General features: G+C 43.6%; 1 protein-coding gene across 2 annotated transcripts in view; it reads right to left on the minus strand.

The window, feature by feature from the left end:
* Positions 1-13,517: 13,517 nt before the first annotated feature.
* Positions 13,518-20,426, minus strand: part of LOC308584092 (uncharacterized protein) — a 153,917-nt gene continuing 147,008 nt past the window's right edge. For both annotated transcript variants that reach the window (XR_014006512.1, XM_081188799.1), the window contains one exon: positions 13,518-13,595. Coding sequence is in view for 1 of the 2 variants with exons in the window: in XM_081188799.1 (XP_081044925.1) it covers positions 13,585-13,595 (11 nt within the window). In the remaining variant the exon portion in view is untranslated. The remainder of the gene's footprint in view (positions 13,596-20,426) is intronic.

The following is a 20,426-nucleotide window of genomic DNA, read 5'->3' on the forward strand; positions in this document are numbered from 1 at the left end:
GGTCCTGCCAGGAGGAACGCACCAAACGCTGCCTATCTGGTCTAACTCTTCCTGCTTAATGTGGCTTCAATGCACAATGCTGTGCCCTTGAATGACATCAGTGAGCAGCACACATCCATCAGTGTGAACGCCTGATGGCTACGCTGATTCTTCTGGATCTTTTCTTGTGGAAGTGGGCCTGATCATCCATTTGTGAAGCAAACAATGAAACAAAGATCAGTCTGTTCAGATGATCATCTAATTAAACACCTATTAACCTGCAAATTTAAAATGTATTTTTTTTCCATTTTTTAAAAAAGCATCTATGGCTTAAAATGACCCACCTCCAGTGGAAGCGCATCATATCTGCCCAAGATCCCTCTTGGTTCTCATCCCCGAGTCCCAGGAGGAGATAACAGCAGCTAATGTTTTTCATGCTCCCAGGCAGAGCTTGGGTTTCGCTGCCCAGCTGGTTATGTGAACACGGGTGGGATAGGGTGAACTCAACCCAGACTGGAGCCATGACCTAACGGGAACTGGTTATTCAGGATCCACTGCCTTGTGGGTGCCCATAGGTCACTGAGAGTGGTATTTAATGCTGCTAAATGCACATCAGGTTTCTTGATTTCTATGGGTGTACTCTGAGTAGGACTCAGAATTCTCTGAAGGGTGTTTTCTGGGATTTTGAGAATGAAAGAAGGAACTCAGGGAGGTGCCAGGGAGGAGGTGGGAATGAAGAGTCGGGAAGGGCTATTGCTGCCCAGTGATCAAGATCCCAGATTCAATCATTGATCTGGGTCTTTCTTTTCAACTTTAATTTACATACATTAATTCATAACATAGCCAAGTATAATTGCAGATGCCAATTAAAATAAAATACAAGCAGAAAAGGATATCTGAAGTTAAACACATAGGAACTTTGGGAAAATTGTCCTGCGTCCAGTCAGGCTTCCCTGCGTGGCTCTGCTGGGGAGCTGACCTGGCAGGAGAGCAGAGTAGCAGCGGTCCTGCATCCGTGTGAGATGAGGGATAAATCGAGTCCGGAGACAGTTTGGTTCTTATCTCTAGAAGCGTTTATTTACAAAGCAGTAAATCCATCAGAAACCTCCGACATTCTCTGTGCTCCAAAAGCACACACGCAGCCTCTGAGCTGAGCTGCGTCTTAGGCAGAAGCGAAAGCCAGTCTGAACAGTGACACAGACTGTGACGCACTTCTCTGCGTCAAGCTCCTCCCAGATACAGGACACCATGGAGTTTTACCCTGTCAGTTCCAAACTCCACAGGAACACATATCCATGCCACTTTAAATTTGTTTGTTTAGACATTTCTCCCCCAACATTCCCCAAGGAACTCAAAGCAATATACATCTTTTTCTCCCATGAGCCCATGTCTCCCAGGTCTTAGACTAATACCACGCTGGTGCCATTGCCCTTAGTTCCTTAGTCACCACTACCGCCAGAAGGTTATTGGAAAAACGCCTGCCCGGGAGCGGTGCCAGCATCCCAGGCACCCGGGGCCTTTCTCCGGAGGTCACTCTCTGTCTGGAATCCCCCTCAGTCCAGAGAGACCATTGATAAGCGAACCCCCCCCCCTCCTGAGAGGAGCATGCTAGCAATCCTTTGGCAAACCATCACAGAAGAAAGAGGACAGTCCGTAGTCTAACTGCTACTTTATTAAGACTGTACAAAAGCATGCCTGCTCGCCTGAGCAGTACAGGATGCGAGTCTACGACACTACTCTGCTTCTACCCAGAAGTGGAACACAACTCACAGTAACTCCATCCAGGTTACACTGAGAGCACTGAGAACTGGCTCAGACTTCCTGTCTCATGCTCAGATACATCACATGATGTAAACAATCTGGCTGCTTGCTCGCAGCTGGTGGGAACTAAAATCCCAACACTTGGAGCTGGACCCCCGTGTCAGGGCTGAATGATAAAGGTAGATATGCTCCTTCAGGTATACTTCCACAATGGGATCATTGACTGGTTAGGAAGACTCCAGGGAGGAGAAAGAAATCAGCAGTGGAAAGGAGAAACAATGTTAGGAAACCAGGCTCAGAAATGGACAGAGGAAAGAGTATCTTTTGGGGGGGGCGGGGAGGTAGTGTCGGTGGCTACCATGAGTGGGCTAAGCTCATCCTCATGCTGCTTATAATTTCCTCCCCCTCCCCCTTTGGCTTCAACCCATGCAGAATAAACAAGGGCTTGTGGGAATTGCAGTTCATGGATGATGGGAATTGTAGTCCAACAACAATCGGAGGGTCACACGTCAACTATGCCTGATGTCAAGACTAGATTGCTTATCCATCAACAGTTCTGATTCAACTGGGACATCCTGGAATTATAGAAGTCATGCCCGTTTCTGATTGGATGTCCCATTTTTTGTGCTGAGCTCCCTCGCCAGTCATCTGGCTCTTGTGAGAGCTCAGCACCCAAAGACAAATGTCTTTGGTGAAAAAAAGGTGGCTGCGCTTTAGTCCATGGAAGCAGAGGAGGAGGGGGAGCTGCTGGTGATGCAGGTCAGGCTGCCCCCACTGGACCCATTCACCATGCTTCCTCTGCCCAATGCTGCCCCCACTGGAGGAGAAGGAGACAACAACAACCGGGGGCTGAAGAGGGGAAGCCCCAGCTCATTTACCCGGGAGGATGGCACTGAAAGACGCAAGTCCCAAGTTTAATTGGCAGAATGTTGGAGGGTCTGAGATTTTGTTATCTAACAATCCATCCATTTTCCCTGTGCTAATGTTTGGTTGTCTGCCCGAAATTCCAGTAAATTGGGCAAGCCTCCGGTGTGTCATAGCTTAGAAACACTGAACAGAACAGAAACCTGGATTCCAGAAACAACTGAAGCAACCTTTTGCCAAATGTACCTCTGGATCTTCTGTTATGGTTGCTGGTGCACAGAGACATCAAAGGACAGCCAATGCTAGCCCTGCTCAAGATATTCTATAAATTGGGCAAAGTCGGTATCGCTTCATATAAGTAACAGTGACTTTATTTATTCAGCTAAGAACTATCAGTTCAATATTTGCAGAGAGTCAATTAGATATTTAGGTATAATCATACCAATGTATATCACCGAATTAGTAGCATGTAATTTAAACAAAGTAATCGATGAGTTTTCTTTATATATTAATAGATGGGAGTCATTTAACCTGCCCTTATGCGGAAGGGTTAATACTCTCAAACGAACATTATTACCAGAATAATCTATAGTGGGAGTAGAATTCCAGGTCGTATATGTAGTAAATATTTCCAGAAAAGGAATTCCTTAATTAGGAAATGTCTATGGGGTTCTGCAACTCCAAGAATATCCTTACTAAAAATGCAATTATTAATTAAAAAATGAGGATTTGGCATTTAAGAAGGATACTGACCAGAGGAGCAGAGGAGACCTGTCCAATGATCAAGGCTCTGAATACCAAGCCATATGTTGACGATGGCTGAAGGAGTTGGGTACCCACATTTTCCGCTATATAAGATGCACCAGACCATAAGACACACCTAGTTTTTGGAGGAGGAAAAGAAGAAGAAAAAATTCTGAAACTCAGAAGCCGGAACAAGAAGAGGTATCGCTGCGCAGCTAAAGAAGTGATCCCTCTTGCTGTTCTGGCTTCTGGGATAGCTGCGCAGCCTGCATTCACTCCATAAGATGCACATACATTTCCCCTTACTTTTTAGAAGGGGAAAAGTGAGTCTTATAGAGCAAAAAATACGGTATGTTGAGTCTGCAAATGAGGAGACTGAGAGGCGATATGATAGCCATCTCAAGGGCTATCACATGGAAGTGGGAGCAAGCTTGTTTTCTTCTGCCTTGGAGGGTAGGACTCTAACCAATTGGTTCAAGTTACGAGAAAAGGATTCTGATTAGACATATGGGGGAAAATTAATGAATGTAAGATCTGTTCAACAGTGGAACGGTCTCCCTCAGGAGGTTGTGGACGCTCCTTCCTTGGAGGTTATTAAGCAGAGGTTGGGTGGCCAGCTGTCCGGGATGCTTTAGTTGAGATTCCTGCATCGCAGGGGGATGGAGTAGATGGCCCTTGGGGTCCCTTCCAATCCTCTGATTCTATAATTCTATCAATATATAAAGAAACCTCATTAGGTACTTTTATTACATTACAGACTGCTAATTGGGTAATATCCTTTGGTATGATTATACCTAAATATCTAATTGATTCTCTGCAAATATGGAACTGATAATACTTAGCTGAATCAATAAAGACACCTTTACTTCCGACTTTGCCCAATTTATAGAATATCAAGTAGTATGACCAAAATGATCTACCATTTGCATCAAACTTGGAAAAGAAGTCATGGAAAAAGGAAATGAAATTTACTGCTCCTTTTACACTTATAGAAAATCATTTTAAAATGAGGTGCAGGTGGTATTGAATGCCAAATAAACTTGTCAAGATGTATAAAAATGTGGCAAGTAAATGTTGGAAATGTAAGCAAATAGATGGCTTATTCTTCTATATGTGGTGGACATGCAAATAAGCTAAAGGTTTTTGGGGAAAACCAATGGTTCAGGACCTGCTCTCAGACAGGAATGATCAAATTATTTTAATAGTGGCTGAATTTTTGAGTGATGTCCATGTAGAAAAACTGGCCCATTATAAAGGGATTTAGTGGTTATTAATTAATTGGTGATGTGCTGGTGTTGTATTGTATTATTTATGCAAATTGATTTTCCCTGGAGTTAAAGATCTGACTGGGACAAAGTTTGTTACGTTGAGCTCGTATTTTGCACAATTTGTATATGGTGTCTGATAATGTGTGGTTAGCTAGGCCTAATAAAGGATGTGTATATAAGAGTTTTGGGAAACAATATATAATGTAATGAAGAAAATGTTGAAATAGGCTATCCCCCAAAAGCCTGAAACTTTTCTTACAGGCATAAGAGGGACAAAGGTTCCAAAGGCGAGGACTAAACTATTTATGTACAGTAGCTAGAAAATCATATGCACAGAAATTAAGAGATCACAATGATGAATGTTTCTCGAAGAATGGAGGGCTTTTGTGGACTTAAAACAACCTGTAGTCAGATGAAATTGTGGGCAGGACAAGAGCAGCGGAGGAAAAATGCTAAAATAACTGCAGTACAGAAACTTTTTGTAACAGATAAATATATAATGCAGTAGAAAAGGTCTAAGTAAAAACATTGCGGAAGTGGGGGCGAAAAGTCAATTTATAAAACAATGTGACTATTTGATAGGATTATCATTGTGAATATGTCTGGGGGGAAATTATAAAGAATTATACTACACAAAAGAGAGAATGGTCTACACTGACACACAACAGTTCTTCAGGGTTGCCGATCGGGAAAATACCTGGGACCCAATCTGAGACCTTCTGCATTTGCAGCAGATGATTCCCTCCCTCCCCCCCCCACAAGATTGTGCTGCCCTCTTACCTGCAACAACGTGGAAGAGGATGAAGACCAGAGCAAAGCTCAGGTAAAGGAACCTCATGGCTGGATTTGTCTCTCAGATCTCTGCCCAAGGGAAGACGCTCCAAAGCAGAAGGAAGTCAAGTTTCAATGGAACAAGGAGGTTCTCTCCACTTATAGTGTTGCCGTGCCAAAAAGATGCTGAAACACACATTTGTACATCTGAGTAGGAAAAGCTGCAAGCAGGTATTTCCTGCAATTGTCAGCATTTGAACCGTCCACGCCCCCTTTTTTCTTAACTCATCGTAGGCAATTTATTCATCTTGGAGAACTTCCTGGGATTTACCTAAAGAACATCCTTTCTCAAAAAATCACGTGTGCTGTACTTTGGGTGCAGTTTTTCCAATTCCATATCAATTAACAGATTTCCCGTCATCTCACAGAATCAGCTGCCATGTTCACGGCACCTGGATGGAAAGGAAGCGGAATGTTGTTTAGGAGATTTGCTTTAATGCAGTATGATGCAACCGCAATTGCAGTACAGTGGTACTTTGGTTCTCAAACTTAATTTGTTCCAGAAGTCCATTCCAAAGCGTTCGAAAATGAAGGCACACATTCCCATAGAAAGTAATGCAAAATGGTTTAATCCATTCCAAACTTCTGAAAACAACCTCTAAAGCAGCAATTTAACTTGAATTTTACTATCTAACGAGACCATTGATCCATAAAATGAAAGCAATAAACAATGTACTGCAGTCACACAATCAGTCAATCAGTAGCTGAACTGGATCACAAAAACAAAAACAAAAACAAAGACACAAAATGAATAGCAAAAACAGCCAGACCTCAGCGTAACACTCCAAACGGAAGTGCGGCACTCAAATCGGAAGCATAACCATCAAAACAGAAGTGTGGCAGTCAAAACGGAAGTATAACACTCAAAACGGAGCACCTTTGGCTTCTGAAAAAGGTTCGCCATCCGGAACACTTACTTCCAGGTTTGCAGCATTTGGGTTGCAAGTTGTTTGAGTACAAAGGCATTTTGGAACCAAGGTACCACTGTACCTACAAAGAAAGTATCTTTTCCTTTTCCTAATATTAATATTATTAATATTAATATTAATATTAATATTAATATTAATATTAATATTAATAATAATTTTAATTTTTACCCCGCCCTCCCCAGCCAACGCCAGGCTCAGGGCAGCTAACCAGCAATAATAAAAACAAGTTGAATGAATACAACTTAAAAACAAAATTAAAATACAACATTAAAATATTGAAACATTAAAATATTAAAATGTAGCCTCATCACAGGAGGAGAAAGGAAAAGAAAAAAGAAAGAGGGGGATGGAATCAAACTGGCTCCAAGCCAAAGGCCGAGCGGAACAACTCTGTCTTACAGGCGCTGCGGAAAGAAATCAGATCCTGCAGGGCCCTGGTCTCATGAGACAGAGCGTTCCATCGGGCCGGAACCAGAGTTGAAAAGGCCCTGGCTCTGGTTGAAGCTAATCTAACTTCCTTAGGGCCCGGGACCACTAGGGTGTTGCTATTTATGGACCTTGAGGCTTTCCGTGGGGCATACCAGGAGAGGTGGTCCCGTAGGTATGAGGGTCCTAGGCTGTGATGGGCTTTAAAGGTCAAAACCAGCACCTTAAATCTGACCCTGTACTCCACAGGGAGCCAGTGCTGCTGAAAAAGCACTGGGTGAATATGCTCTCATGGCAGAGACCCCGTGAGGAGCCTCGCTGCAGCATTCTGCACCCGCTGGAGTGTCTGGGACAGCTTCAAGGGCAGCCCCTCGTAGAGCGAATTACAGTAGTTAAGCCTGGAGGTGACCGTTGCATGGATCACTGTGGCCAGGTTGGGGCGGGAAAGGTAAGGGACCAACTGCTTGATGCGGCGAAGGTGGAAAAATGTCGCCTTGGCTGTTGCTGTAACCTGCGCCTCCATGGAAAGGGAGTCATCACAGATTACACCCAAACTCTTAACAGAAGGCAATGGCACTAATTGGGCCCCCGCAAGAGAAGGGAGTTGGTCCCTCATCCCCATGCCATCTCAACCCAGCCATGCTGTCTTCGAAGCATTTAGTTTCAATCGGCTCCCACGAAACCATCCAGCCACAGCTTCCAAGCATCTGCTAAGTGTGTTCGGGGCTGAGTCTGTGTGGCCATCCATCAGCAGATAGAGCTGAGTGTCATCAGCATATTGGTGACAGCCCAGCCCAAAACTCCGGACAATCTGGGCAAGGGGGCGCCTAAAGATGTTAAAAAGCATCGGGGAGAGGATTGCGCCCTGCGGCACTCCACACACCAAGGAGTGGCACGACTACATTTCCCTCCCTAGTGCCACCCTCTGTCCCCAACCAGAGTTAAAAGAGCACAGCCATTTACGGGCTATGCCCTGTATCCCCACTTCGGTGAGGTGGTGGTCCAGAAGATCACGATCAACCATGTCAAAGGCTGCTGACAAATCTAAAAGGATCAGCAGTCCTGACCCGCCTTGATCCAGTTGTCTACGGAGATCATCTGTTAGGGCAACCAGAGCTGTCTCAGTCCCAAAACCAGGACGGAAACCGGACTGAAATGGATCTAAAACCGATGTTTCCTCCAGAAACCTACCAAGCTGTTCAGCAACCGCTCTCTCAATTACCCTACCCAGGCATGGAAGATTTGAAACTGGGTGGTAATTGGATAGGTCTAAAGGATCCTTTAAGAGCGGACACACCACTGCTTCCTTCTGTTCCCCTGGGAATGTCCCCGTGGCAAGGGACAAATTGATAATTTCAAGCAGGGGGGACTGCGCGACATCTAGACACGCCCTAATCAGCCAAGATGGGCACGGATCAAGGAGGCAGGCGGTGGGCCTACCAACTTGGATGAATCTATCCACATCAGCAGGAAGTATACGATCGAAATGGTCCAACACTGGACCTGAAGTCAGTCGAGGGGCCTCCAGTTCAGTCACTGTATCTAAATTGGCAGCGAGGTCACGGCGGCGCATCAGGACTTTCTCCGCAAAAACGCTCGCAAATGCCTCACAGCTGTGGGTCGAATTTGTGCTTAAATTTGCTTGTCCTTCTAAGGACGTTATTGACCTAATTATTCTAAATAGTTGTGCCGGGTGAGAGCTAGCGGATGCAATGGAAGCTGCAAAGTAAGATTTCTTAGCAGCTTTCATAGCCATCTCATAGGCTTTCATAAGCATCCTATAAGATGTTCTTGAGGCTCCGTCACGAGTCCGTCACCATGCTCCCTTTAGCCGTCTTAGATCCCGCTTCATTTTCTGGAGCTCCTCAGTAAACGAAGTGGCCCTGTTTCGACAGGGTCGCAGAGGGCGCTTAGGCGTGATCTCATCGATGGCTGCCAAGAGCCAGTTATTCCAGTCCTCAACAAGGTCATCTAATGAGTCGCCAGGAGCAACTCTTGGTATCCAGAGCCTTAATCATCTGACAGCCCTCCTCTGCCCCTCTGGTCAATATCCTTCTTGAATGCCAAATCCTTATTTTTTAATTGATAATTACATATTTAGTAAGGATATTCTTGGAGTTGCAGAACCCCATAGACATTTCCTAATTAAGGAATTCCTTTTCTGGAAATATTTACTACATATAAGACCTGGAATTCTACTCCCACTATAGATTATTCTGGGAATAATGTTCGTTTGAGAACATAAGGGCAGGTTAAATGACTCCCATCTATTAATATATAAAGAAAACTCATCGATTACTTTGTTTAAATTACATGCTACTAATTCAGTAATATCCATTGGTATGATTATACCTAAATATCTAATTGTATGATTATACCTAAATATCTAAATATCTAGATATCTAAATATCTAATTGACTCTCTGCAAATATGGAACTGATAGCTCTTAGCTGAATAAATAAAGTCACTGTTACTTATATGAAGCGATACCGACTTTGCCCAATTTATAGAATATCTTGAGCAGGGCTAGCATTGGCTGTCCTCCGATGTCTCTGTGCACCATGAACCATAACAGAAGATCCGGAAGAAAATTTGGCAAACGGTTGGTTCAGTTGTTTCTGGAATCCAGGTTTCAGTTCTTTTCAGTGTTTCTAAGCTATGACACACCGGAATTTTATTGGAATTTCGGGCAGACAACCAAATATTAGCACAGGGAACATGGATGGATTGTTAGATAACAAAATCTCAGACCCTCTAACATTCTGCCAGTTAAACTTGAGACTTGCGCCTTTCAGTGCCATACTCCCGGGCAAACGAGCTGGGGCTTCCCCTCTTCAGTGGGCCTCCACCCCCAGTGTAACCTGGATGGAGTTACTGTGAGTTGTGTTCCACTTCTGGGTAGAAGCAGAGTAGTGTCGTAGACTTGCATCCTGTACTGCTCAGGCGAGCAGGCATGCTTTTGTACAGTCTTAATAAAGTAGCAGTTAGACTACGGACTGTCCTCTTTCTTCTGTGATGGTTTGCCAGAGGATTGCTAGCATGCTCCTCTCAGGAGGGAGGGTTCGCTTATCAATGGTCTCTCTGGACTGAGGGGGATTCCAGACAGAGAGTGACCTCCGGAGAAAGGCCCCGGGTGCCTGGGATGCTGGCACCGCTCCTGGGCAGGCATTTTTCCAATAACCATCTGGCGGTTCCTTCATTGGGAGAGGCAAGGTTACAGGGAAGCAGGTAGAGGGCCTTTTAGGTAGTGGTGACCAAGGAACTAAGGGCAACTGCACCAGCGTGGTATTAGTCTAAGACCTGGGAGACATGGGCTCATGGGAGAAAAAGCCTTGGGACAGTCACTCAATCTCAGCCTAATCTCCCTTGCAAGGTTGTTGTGAGGATTAAATTAAGAAGAAACATAGAAGCCACTTTGAGCTCCATTGAGAAGAACCTGGGATATAAATGCAATGAAAAAATATCAGTATTACTATGTCCCATAATGCTGATGGGGAGATTGAGGCTGAGAGTGAAAGTGTGGTTATCCATAAGCCAGCTGGTGATCTCATGGTGGAGTCTCACAGACTTGGATTGTCAGGCATGGGAAGTCCTGATTTGACTGATGCTCCGGTCAACATTATTTTTTTTTTTACTTCAGGTGAGTTCTGGTGAGTGCAGAATGAAGTGGGAATCTTTGTTGCCAAATCATATTTGTGTTCCTTCAGCAGCAGCAGACTGCTGGCTCATCCTCACTTACTCAGCGCTGTCTTAACATTTTGGAGAGTTAGATCAGAGCCCCCATTTTTTCCTTCTCATGGAAAGAGCAGCTTGCACAGTTTGTCCCCATACGAAATATCTGTGGCATCAAAATTCCCTGTGCACAGATGAACCTTGAGGCTCTAATGCTTAAAAGAAGATGCAGAACCTAGAAGGGCTGCATCAAAACTGAATCCAACTTTTTACTTCTAAAAATAAAATTAATATACCCTGAGCGTATTATCAGCTACTCTGATCCAGAAACTGATCAGTGATTATTTCCTTTAGCACAAGCAAAGCCCTGCATTGTCCAGTGAAGATGTAGAGTGTAGATCAGGAAATCAGGATGAATAATGAGCAAACATTCACATGTGAATGGGACCAATCCTGGGTATCACTTACTCCTGCAGCAGCATGCATTAGGGCCACAGGAGACGGTTGTAATCCCTCCAAAAGTGTTACAATATGAAGGCAACGCAGCTGCAAACTGGTAGAAACTTAAAGATAAGGTGTGGGACTGGTTACATTATTTTCAAATAAGAGAGGCCTATAACTTGGACAGGAAAAACGGTTTCCAGGTGGAAAAATCAAAGTTAGAAACAGAATTGTTAGAACCCAAAGCTAAGATATTGTCAAGAATGTATGATTTGCTGTTGAAATGGAATACGGAGGAGGAAACGGTTAAATCGGCTATGATAAAATGGGCACAAGACATTGGGCATAATATCATGTTTGCTGACTGGGAACGGTTGTGGACCACCGGTATGAAATTTACGGCATGTAATGCCTTAAGAGAAAATATAATGAAAATGATTTATAGGTGGTACATGACACCAGTCAAGCTTGCAAAAATCTATCATTTGCCTGATAATAAATGTTGGAAATGTAAAGAAACTGAAGGAACATTCTTTCACCTTTGGTGGACGTGCCCAAGGATTAAGGCGTTCTGGGAAATGATCTATAATGAACTGAAAAAAGTATTTAAGTATACTTTCCTGAAGAAACCAGAGGCCTTTCTCCTGGGCATAGTCGGCCAATTGGTGCCAAAGAAGGATAGAACTTTTTTTTATGTATGCCACAGCAGCAGCAAGAATACTTATCGCAAAGCATTGGAAGACGCAAGATTTACCCACTTTGGAAGAATGGCAGATGCAAGTGATAGACTATATGGAACTGGCTGAGATGACCGGCAGAATCCGAGATCAAGGAGAGGAGCAGATGGAAGAGGATTGGAAGAAGTTCAAAGCTTATCTACAAAAACACTGTAAAATTTATGAATGTTGAAGGCTCTGAAAATGAAATGAAGGGGTTCTAGCGATTAGGATAAATAAGCTTATAAAGGGAGGGATAAAGATCTAGAATGAATATTAAACGATCTTGCTGAACTAACTCTTAAAGTAGAATACAAGAAGGGAAGGCGGGTGGAAGTAATGAGAATAAGGTCTTGAAAGGTATCAATGTAAAAAAGTTCTTTTTTATGCAAAAAAATTTTTTTCTGTATTTTTCTTTTTTTCTGATTTTCTTTTTTTGATGGTTGTTGCTGGTTTTTCCTGTTGTTTTCTTTTTTGTGGATGTTAATCTTTTTTTGTGAAAATCTTAATAAAATATTATTATTATTATTAAAATAAAACAAAAACTGGTAGCTTGAAAACATCAAATGATGTGGCTAGCTGTGGGAAAGAATCTTCCCGGAAGTTCAAAGGCTTCAAGAGTTTGTTTTCTGGGTGTAATATGAGACCTTCCTGTTGCGTATGTGTGGGAAGTCTTTGTCACTTGCTTGCTGAAGTCTGAACTGATCGGACATGTTTTCTGTAGTGCTGCAAAGTCAGAAATAAAGAGATGTAAAAGGATTTCTGACTATCTCCTTTCCCTGATAGGGAAGCAAGGAGGGATCTATTCTGGACTTGCAGGGATTGCAGCCAGGGCAGATCACCGGTAAGCAAGCCAGGAGTCTGGGAGAGTTGCCAGCCTCTCCCTAGGAGGCTTGTGTTCCAACAAAAGGTACCCTTTCCTCAGTCCATTTCAGCACCCCCTGCCCCAACCTGGTTTCCTAACATTGTTTATCCTTTCCACTGCTGTTTTCTTTCTCCTCCCTGGAGTCTTCCAAACCAGTCAATAATCCCATTGTGGAAGTATACCTGAAGGAGCATCTCTACCCTCATTATTCAGCCCGGACACCGAGGTCCAGCTCCAAGGACCTTCTGGCAGTTCCTCCATTGGGAGAGGCGAAGTTACAGGGAAGCAGGCAGAGGGCCTTTTAGGTAGTGGTGACTAAGGAACTAAGGGCAACGGCACCAGTGTGGTATTAGTCTACCTCCTCCCTGGCACCTCCCTGAGTTCCTTCTTTCCTTCTCAAAGTTCCACATAACACACCTCCAGAAAAATTCCGAGTCCTACTCAGAGTACACCCATAGAAATCAATAAACCTGATGTGCATTTAGCAGCATTAAATACCACTCTCAGTGACCTATGGGCACTCACAAGGCAGTGGCTCCTGAATAATCAGCTCCAGTTAGGTCATGGCTCCAGTCTGGGTTGTGTTCAGCCTATCCCACCCGTGTTCACATAACCAACTTGGCAGTGGAACCCAAGCTCTGCCTGGGTGCATGAAAAGCATTGGCTTCAGTTATCTCCTCCTGGGACACAGGGATGAGAACTTCAGTCAAGAGGAATCTTGGGCAGATATGATGCGCTTCTTCTGGAGGTGGGCCATATAAATGATTTTTTAAAAAAATGGGAAAAAAATAAAATTTTAGATTTGCAGGTTAATATACGTTTAATTAGATGATCATCTGAACAGACTGATTATTATTTCATTGTCTGCTTTCACAAATGGATTGATCAGGACCACTTCCACAAGCAAAGATCCAGAAGAATCAGCGTAGCCATCAGGCGTTCACACTGATGGATGTGGGCTGCTCACTGATGTCACTCGAGGGCACAGCATTGCGCATTGAAGCCACAGTAAGCCGGAAGTGTTAGACCAGATGGGCAGCGTTTGGTGAGTTCCTCCTGGCAGAACCCCCCTTTTCCTCTTACATTGATTATTGTCCTCCTGAATAAAAGAAAGAAGGAAATCTGTAATCGATTGCACTTTCAGGAGCCTGGAGTCAGATTGCTCACCTTCTGGAGATGAGGGAGGATCATAGAATTGTAGTGTTGGAAGGACTCAATGGAACATTTAAGGCCACCCTGCAATACAGGAATATGTAGCAGAAAGGAAGAGGACATGCAGGCCCAGCCCCAGAAGAGCTCTCAGAGGAAGATCAGTGCCGACATCTCCTGGCCCATCCTGGATATCAGGATGGTCGCTGGCAGCTGCTGGCTTTGAGGACTCCATCACAGGCTAGAATATGTCTATTAAATTATTTCTCATCTCCAGCCTCAGATTGCAGTTGCTTTTCAATTCATTTCTCCAGTATTTCTAAGAGGCAGAATGAACTATCACCATTGTGTGTATCTGAAGAAGTTTGCATGCACACGAAAGCTCATACCAAGAACAAACTTACTTGGTCTCTAAGGTGCTACTGGAAGGAATTTTTTTATTATGTTTTGACTACGGCAGACCAACACAGCTACCTACGCCCAAGCATTGCTGCTCCTTTTCAAGTTGTGTGTGGGGTAAGGCATGTGGAGCTCAGTGGGGTTTGGGCACAGTGGCAGGAATGTCAGATGGGCAAGACTGGCAACATAAGGCCTGTTGAGGATTATGCATAATGGCCAAAGAATATACAAAATCCAGTCATTATGAGGCCTGCAGGGGGGTTGTATATATTGACCAGGAATTGTGCACAATTCCCTCTTCGCAGAAGGAGTAGATGTACATTGTCCACGAGACATGGTGATTGTGCACAATATCTGGTTATTGTCCAAATTAACCACTCAATTTATATTTCCCTGAACATTGCATATATATGGATTGTATACTTAATCAAGATATACTCATTGAAGATTAACAAACAGAAGTTGTTGGTTTCTGGTTTCAGGTTTGATCCCAGAATGTCCTGCTTTTCCTCGAGACATACCTATTTTCATCAGAGAAATGTTGGAGGGCATGGAGCTATGTGACACCCAAGCAAGCAAGATAAGTAACTATACAATCTTGAGAAGACATCTGAAGGCAGCCCTCTATAGGGAAGTTTTAAAAATGTTTTGTTGTGTTTTTATATATGTAGGAAGCCGCCCGGAGTGGCTAAGGAAACCCCATCCAATGAGCTGCGTATGGGCAGGGATTTGGATTAGTTGACTCTTGGGTCCCTTCAAATTCTACAATTCTATGATTCTTATTCTTATTAGTATTATTGAATAGGGAGTCCCTTTTTTCATCAGATAAATGTTGGAGGGTATGACATAAGCTCATAGATTCCAGTGAGTAATTTAGAGAGAGAGAGAGAGAGAGAGAGAGAGAGAGAGAGAGAGAGAGAGAGAGAGAGAGTTATCAATCACTCACTTACTCAACATCCCTTTTGCACTTAATCAATCTGAGCAACTTCATAAATCCCTGCATATTTTACATAAACTATACCATTCAGTACATCCATCATAACTTATTTACACTGTTGAATTTATCTTAATGCTGCCAACGTTTTCAAATGTACACAATTTCCCCCCCATACTGTATATTCAATAAACATTTTCCAATCTTCTTCAAACGAATGTTCTTCTTGCTCTCTTATTTTATAAGTTGGATCTGCAAGCTGTGCATGTCCCATCAATTTAAGCTGCCATTCTTCTTTGGTTGGGACCTCACTTGTTTTCCATTTGGGGGCTAACAAAACGCAGCCCTCAGTAGTGGCATACGTAAATAACCTTTTTTGACACCTGGGAATTTCAGTCTGAATTGTCCCCAACTGAAAGGACTCTGGTTTTATTGGGAAAGTACTTTAGAAAAAACAAATTCAATTCATTATGGATCATTTCCCAATACTCTTTTACCCTTTTACAAGTCTACCATATACGAAAGACTTCTAAAAAATCTGAGCCTTTTTTCCCCCTTTTTCTTTTTACCTTCTTCAGCTTGGCTGGCCAGGGCCAGCAACAGCAAAGGAAGAAGAAAAAGGGAGAGGAACCTCATGGTTGAAGCTCCCTCTGATAACTCGAGGCTGCTGCAGAAAGGACGCTGATCGGTGATGAATGAAGCTGAGAAGTTCCAGTTATTTATACAGGTGTGTGATAATAATAAAATAAAGGTCTCTGCTTTGCAGTGGGGCACCTGCAAGGTGTAGGCAATCGCTATCCTTTAGAACATCCCCAGCGTCAATCTTCTGCCCACCCTTTCCCCCTAAATTAACCTAGTTAATTCCTCGTAGGAGTTGCCTGGTATACCTCGAACTATCTGTACTAACTTGTCCTATCATTATCTCTCCTGTAACCTTTCAGAATTGCCATTCATCCTCCGACTGTTTGAAAAAGAGAAGGAAGGACCGTGGGTGATATCCAGCAAAATTCTTGCCTGGGTAGGAAGAAAGGGGGAGCAGAGTGGAGCACAAAGAGACCAGACTTATTTTTATTTTCTGGAGGGGACGGGACACTTTGTTCATCTGCATCTAATCACTCCCCTTTCTAAAATTTATTTATTGGTGTGTGTTTTTTTCTGCTTGGAAATCTACCAAAGAATAAAGTAGAATAAAGTCATGATTAAGGGGTTGTTGTTTTTCAGGATGATAGAGGGCATGTGTGCTGTGTCCCATTGTTCTTCTGATAGGAAATGTTCTGCACGGGGAGAATGGGTGGCAAAGATTGAGAAGAGTCGGGGTGGGACTGAAGAAGGTCCCTAATGTCATCTGAGGAATATTGGAGGGTGTGCTGCCGCCAGAATTTCAAAATTTGGGGTGGGGGGGTGAGAACACCAATCATGAGATAATGAATAATTAAAATCTGGGACATGGTTTGCACAGCTTTCATATATGACGAGAACAAGAGAGGGCAGACAGCAAGATAATGTATTAACCAAGAAATGAAGTCTTTTTTATAATGCACCAGAGCAAGAAGACATAGGAGAATGTAAAGCCATTTTTGTTACTTTAAACTTTTCAATATTATCTGTTCGTGTCTGGAATTCATATGGAAATGTGTTCCTGTGCATTTAATTCTAGATATCCTTCTCTGCTTGTATTTTATTTTAATTGACATCTATAATCATACTTTGTTAAGTTGTGAATAAATATATGTGAATTAAAGTTTAATAATAATAATAATAATAATAATAATAATAATAATAATAATACGGTAACTTATTTATATCCCGCCCTCCCCAGCCAAAGCCGGGCTCAGAGTGGCTAACAACAGTAAAATGATACAGCATTATAAAATCAGTTCATTATAAAATCAGTTCAAATAAGATTAATGGCAACCATTGGGCTAGAGTTCTGTGAGGATGGCCAAAGGAGGGGGTCAGACTGTGCCTTGGCCAAAGGCCTGGTGGAATAGCTCTGTCTTGCAGGCCCTGCGGAAAGATGCCAAGTCCCGCAGGGCCCTAGTCTCTTGTGACAGAGCGTTCCACCAGATTGGAGCCACAGCCCAAAACCCCTGGCTCTGGTTGACACCAGCCTGAGCTCCCTGTGGGCCGGGACCTCCAAAATGTTTTTGTTTGAAGACCGTAAGGTCCTCCATGGGACATACCAGGAGAGGCGGTCCCGTAGGTATGAGGGTCCTAGACCGTATAGGGCTTTAAAGGTTAAAATCAGCACCTTACACCTGATCCTGTACTCCACCGGGAGCCAGTGCAGCTGGTATAGCACCGGGTGAATGTGATTCCGCGGTGAGGACCCCGTAAGAGGTCTCACTGCGGCATTCTGCACCAGCTGGAGTTTCTGGGTCAGTCTCAAGGGCAGCCCCATGTAGAGCGAGTTACAATAATCCAGTCTGGAGGTGACCGTGGCGTGGATTACAGTGGCAAGATCAGGGCGAGAGAGGTAAGGAGCCAATTGCTTAGCTTGGCGGAGATGAAAAAATGCCACCTTTGGTATAGCTGCAATCTGCACCTCCATGGAAAGGGAGGTGTCAAAGATTACACCCAAACTCTTAATGGATGGTGCTGGAACTAATTGCACCCCCGCAAGAGATGGGAATTGCCCCCCGATCCCATATCGTCCCGACCCAGTCAAAGGACCTCTGTCTTTAAAGGATTTAACTTCAACCGGCTCCCACATAACCATCCAAATTATGATTGAACTTGGGATCTTGATCACTAGGCAGCAATAGTCCTACTCAGAGTACACCCATGGAAATAAATAACCCTAATGTGCCTTCAGTAGCATTAAATACCACTCTCAATGACCTATGGACAACCAAAAGGTAAAGGGACCCCTGACCATTAGGTCCAGTCGTGACCGACTCTGGGGTTGACTCCAGCTGATTCCTGAACCTTGTAAGGGTGCTGGCACGTAGCTGCACCCAGCCACTTGTGTGGCGTATAAATCATAAAATTATGATGATGATGATTACTGCTACTGGGATCTTTTCAGCACAGCTGCCAAACCTAAATTTTACAGGTTGCTAATGGAAGGGGAGAAAAATGAGCAGATAATACACCCACAGACCCACATAATTGGCGAATGAGTCAGACTTCATTCCATTCTACTGAAGTTTCCCCTTTGCTTTTAACATCTGCTAATCAGAAATACAGCTGAGCTTCAGAAATACCTTGACATTTGTGCCCTCTCTGAGAATGGTATTTTCTGGAATCTCCCCAGTAGTGTTGCCAATGTGTCTAGCTCAGCTCACACCCAAATGTGCTGGCTATAGTCTATCTTGGCTCCCAGCCAGGCGAGGAGGGGGTAAGGCGCACCCATTTGCCCAGTGGGCACCATCTCTTCATTGGCTATGCTCATGGGATCCTGAGGTGGCAACTGTGGGCATTCTTAAACAAAGAAACTTGCTGGGTTAGGTCTACAATGGAATCCTTCATCAGATTTTTGCTCTTCATAGATCCAGGACCTCTGGAATTAGGAAGGACTTGGGGATCATGGACACTAACTTTTCCAAATTCACAGCAATATAAATGACCACCATGGAACATGCCTTCTTGCTCATTCTGCATCCTGAACATTGCTGCTTTTGCAAAAGCCATGTATTCAATTTCAATTTCAATATTAAATATATTGTTAAATACTTTCCTCCTCCACCACCACCCCTTTTTAAGCAGCCAGATAGGAGAGGGAGCAGCCAATTCATATTGTTGTTCCACCTACAGCAGTTTCTCAGGGTCTCCGGTAGGGGAAATACCTGGGATTGTACATGAGACCTTATGCATTTCCAGCAGATGCTCCCTCCCTGTGCCTTGTTAACTGCAACAACATGGAAGAGGATGAAGACCAGAGTAAAGCTCAGGTAGAGAAACCTCATGGCAGCAGTTTCCTCTGAGATCTCTGCCAAAGGGAAGGCACCCTAAGGCAGAAGGAAGTGGAGTTTGGATGGAACAAGGAGGTTCTCTCTACTTATAGTGTTGCAGTGCCAAATCCGGTAACTGTCAGCATAGCATCTGAACCCTCCAGGCCCCTTTCTCTTAAATGATCCTAAGCCATTTATTTATCTTGCACATCATCCTAAGATTTACCCACACAATCACCTTTCTCATATATTGACAATCTGTTCTGTGCTCCAGGCTACAAACAGGTATTTCGTGCAACTCTCAGCATCCAAACTCTTCTCTCTTAACTCATCCTATGCAATTGATTCATCTTGGAGAACTTCCTAATATTTACCTGCAGAACAGCCTTTCTCCTGCTGTTTTTTCCCCATATCAGTTAACAGATTTCCTGTCATCTCACAAAAGCTGTTGCCAGCTTCACAGAGCCTGGATAGAAAGGAAGTGGAATTTTGGGTAAGAGCTCGGCTGTAATGCAGTTTGATACAACATCTTTGGGTTGGACTGTTCAGTTCGACTGCAGTTGCCATACCTACCAAGAAAGAAACTTTTCAGTGTGCTTTTCTCCTGGTCTGTACCTTTTTGGATGCATTTAGCTTAACATGCTTGTTTTTGTGATTCATGTAGTTTTATGTCCATTGCCGCCATTATAGGCTTCCCACACAAAACACCCACATGAATCAATGACTTCATCCCATCATTCATAAGTTATAAACACAAGCAAGAACAACAAATGTAAGAATTAACAAAAAGAAAGAAACCACCAAGAAGATATAAGGAGACAACACTTAGCAGAAACATTGTTTAAATTGTTTTGATCAGTTGTACTCTGCTTTTCAGTCAAAAGGTTCCCAGAGTGGCTTATGTACAATTTAAAAAAGAAAAAAGAAACATGGCACAGGAAGGGAAAAGGGAAACAAAAACCTGAACTGCTTACCAATTTGTAGACAAGAGTCAGCTTGACCTCCAGCAAAAGCAGATGCCATGAGCCCTACTTCCTATCTCTTCCCCAGAGACAATCTGGTGGAGTGGTCCATTTGGAGGTCCATCTTTCCTGCAATGCTTGCATCTCCCATACTTTCCTTCTTTGGAGGTTTATAAGCAGAGGTTGGATGGTCATCTGTCATGGATGCTTTAGCTGAGATTCCTGACAGAAGCCAGCCGTCACAAATGGCACAGTTTAGCATAAAATAAAGACACAGAGAGCCAGCAATATTTTCAGGATGGTATGAGCAGCTCCTTTCAAACTTCTCTCCTCTACGGTATCTTTTATTATCCTTTGTTCTCTCCTCTGGCATGGCTGTTTGTCAATGTCTCACGTTACCTACATCCGGTCATGGCTTTTACCCACCCATTCCCATATAAGGTTATGCACTTAATACACTGCAAGGCACGGACATGCAGGTCACTGAGGTCAGCGAGGCACCAGGTGGTGCTACAAGCCTTTGCCATGACTTCATGGCTCCCACATGCCCTCTTTCTTTATATTTTATTAATCAGAGTCATATATGTCAGTAC

Source organism: Podarcis bocagei, assembly GCF_964188305.1.
Source record: "Podarcis bocagei genome assembly, chromosome: 3".
Taxonomy (NCBI): domain Eukaryota; kingdom Metazoa; phylum Chordata; class Lepidosauria; order Squamata; family Lacertidae; genus Podarcis; species Podarcis bocagei.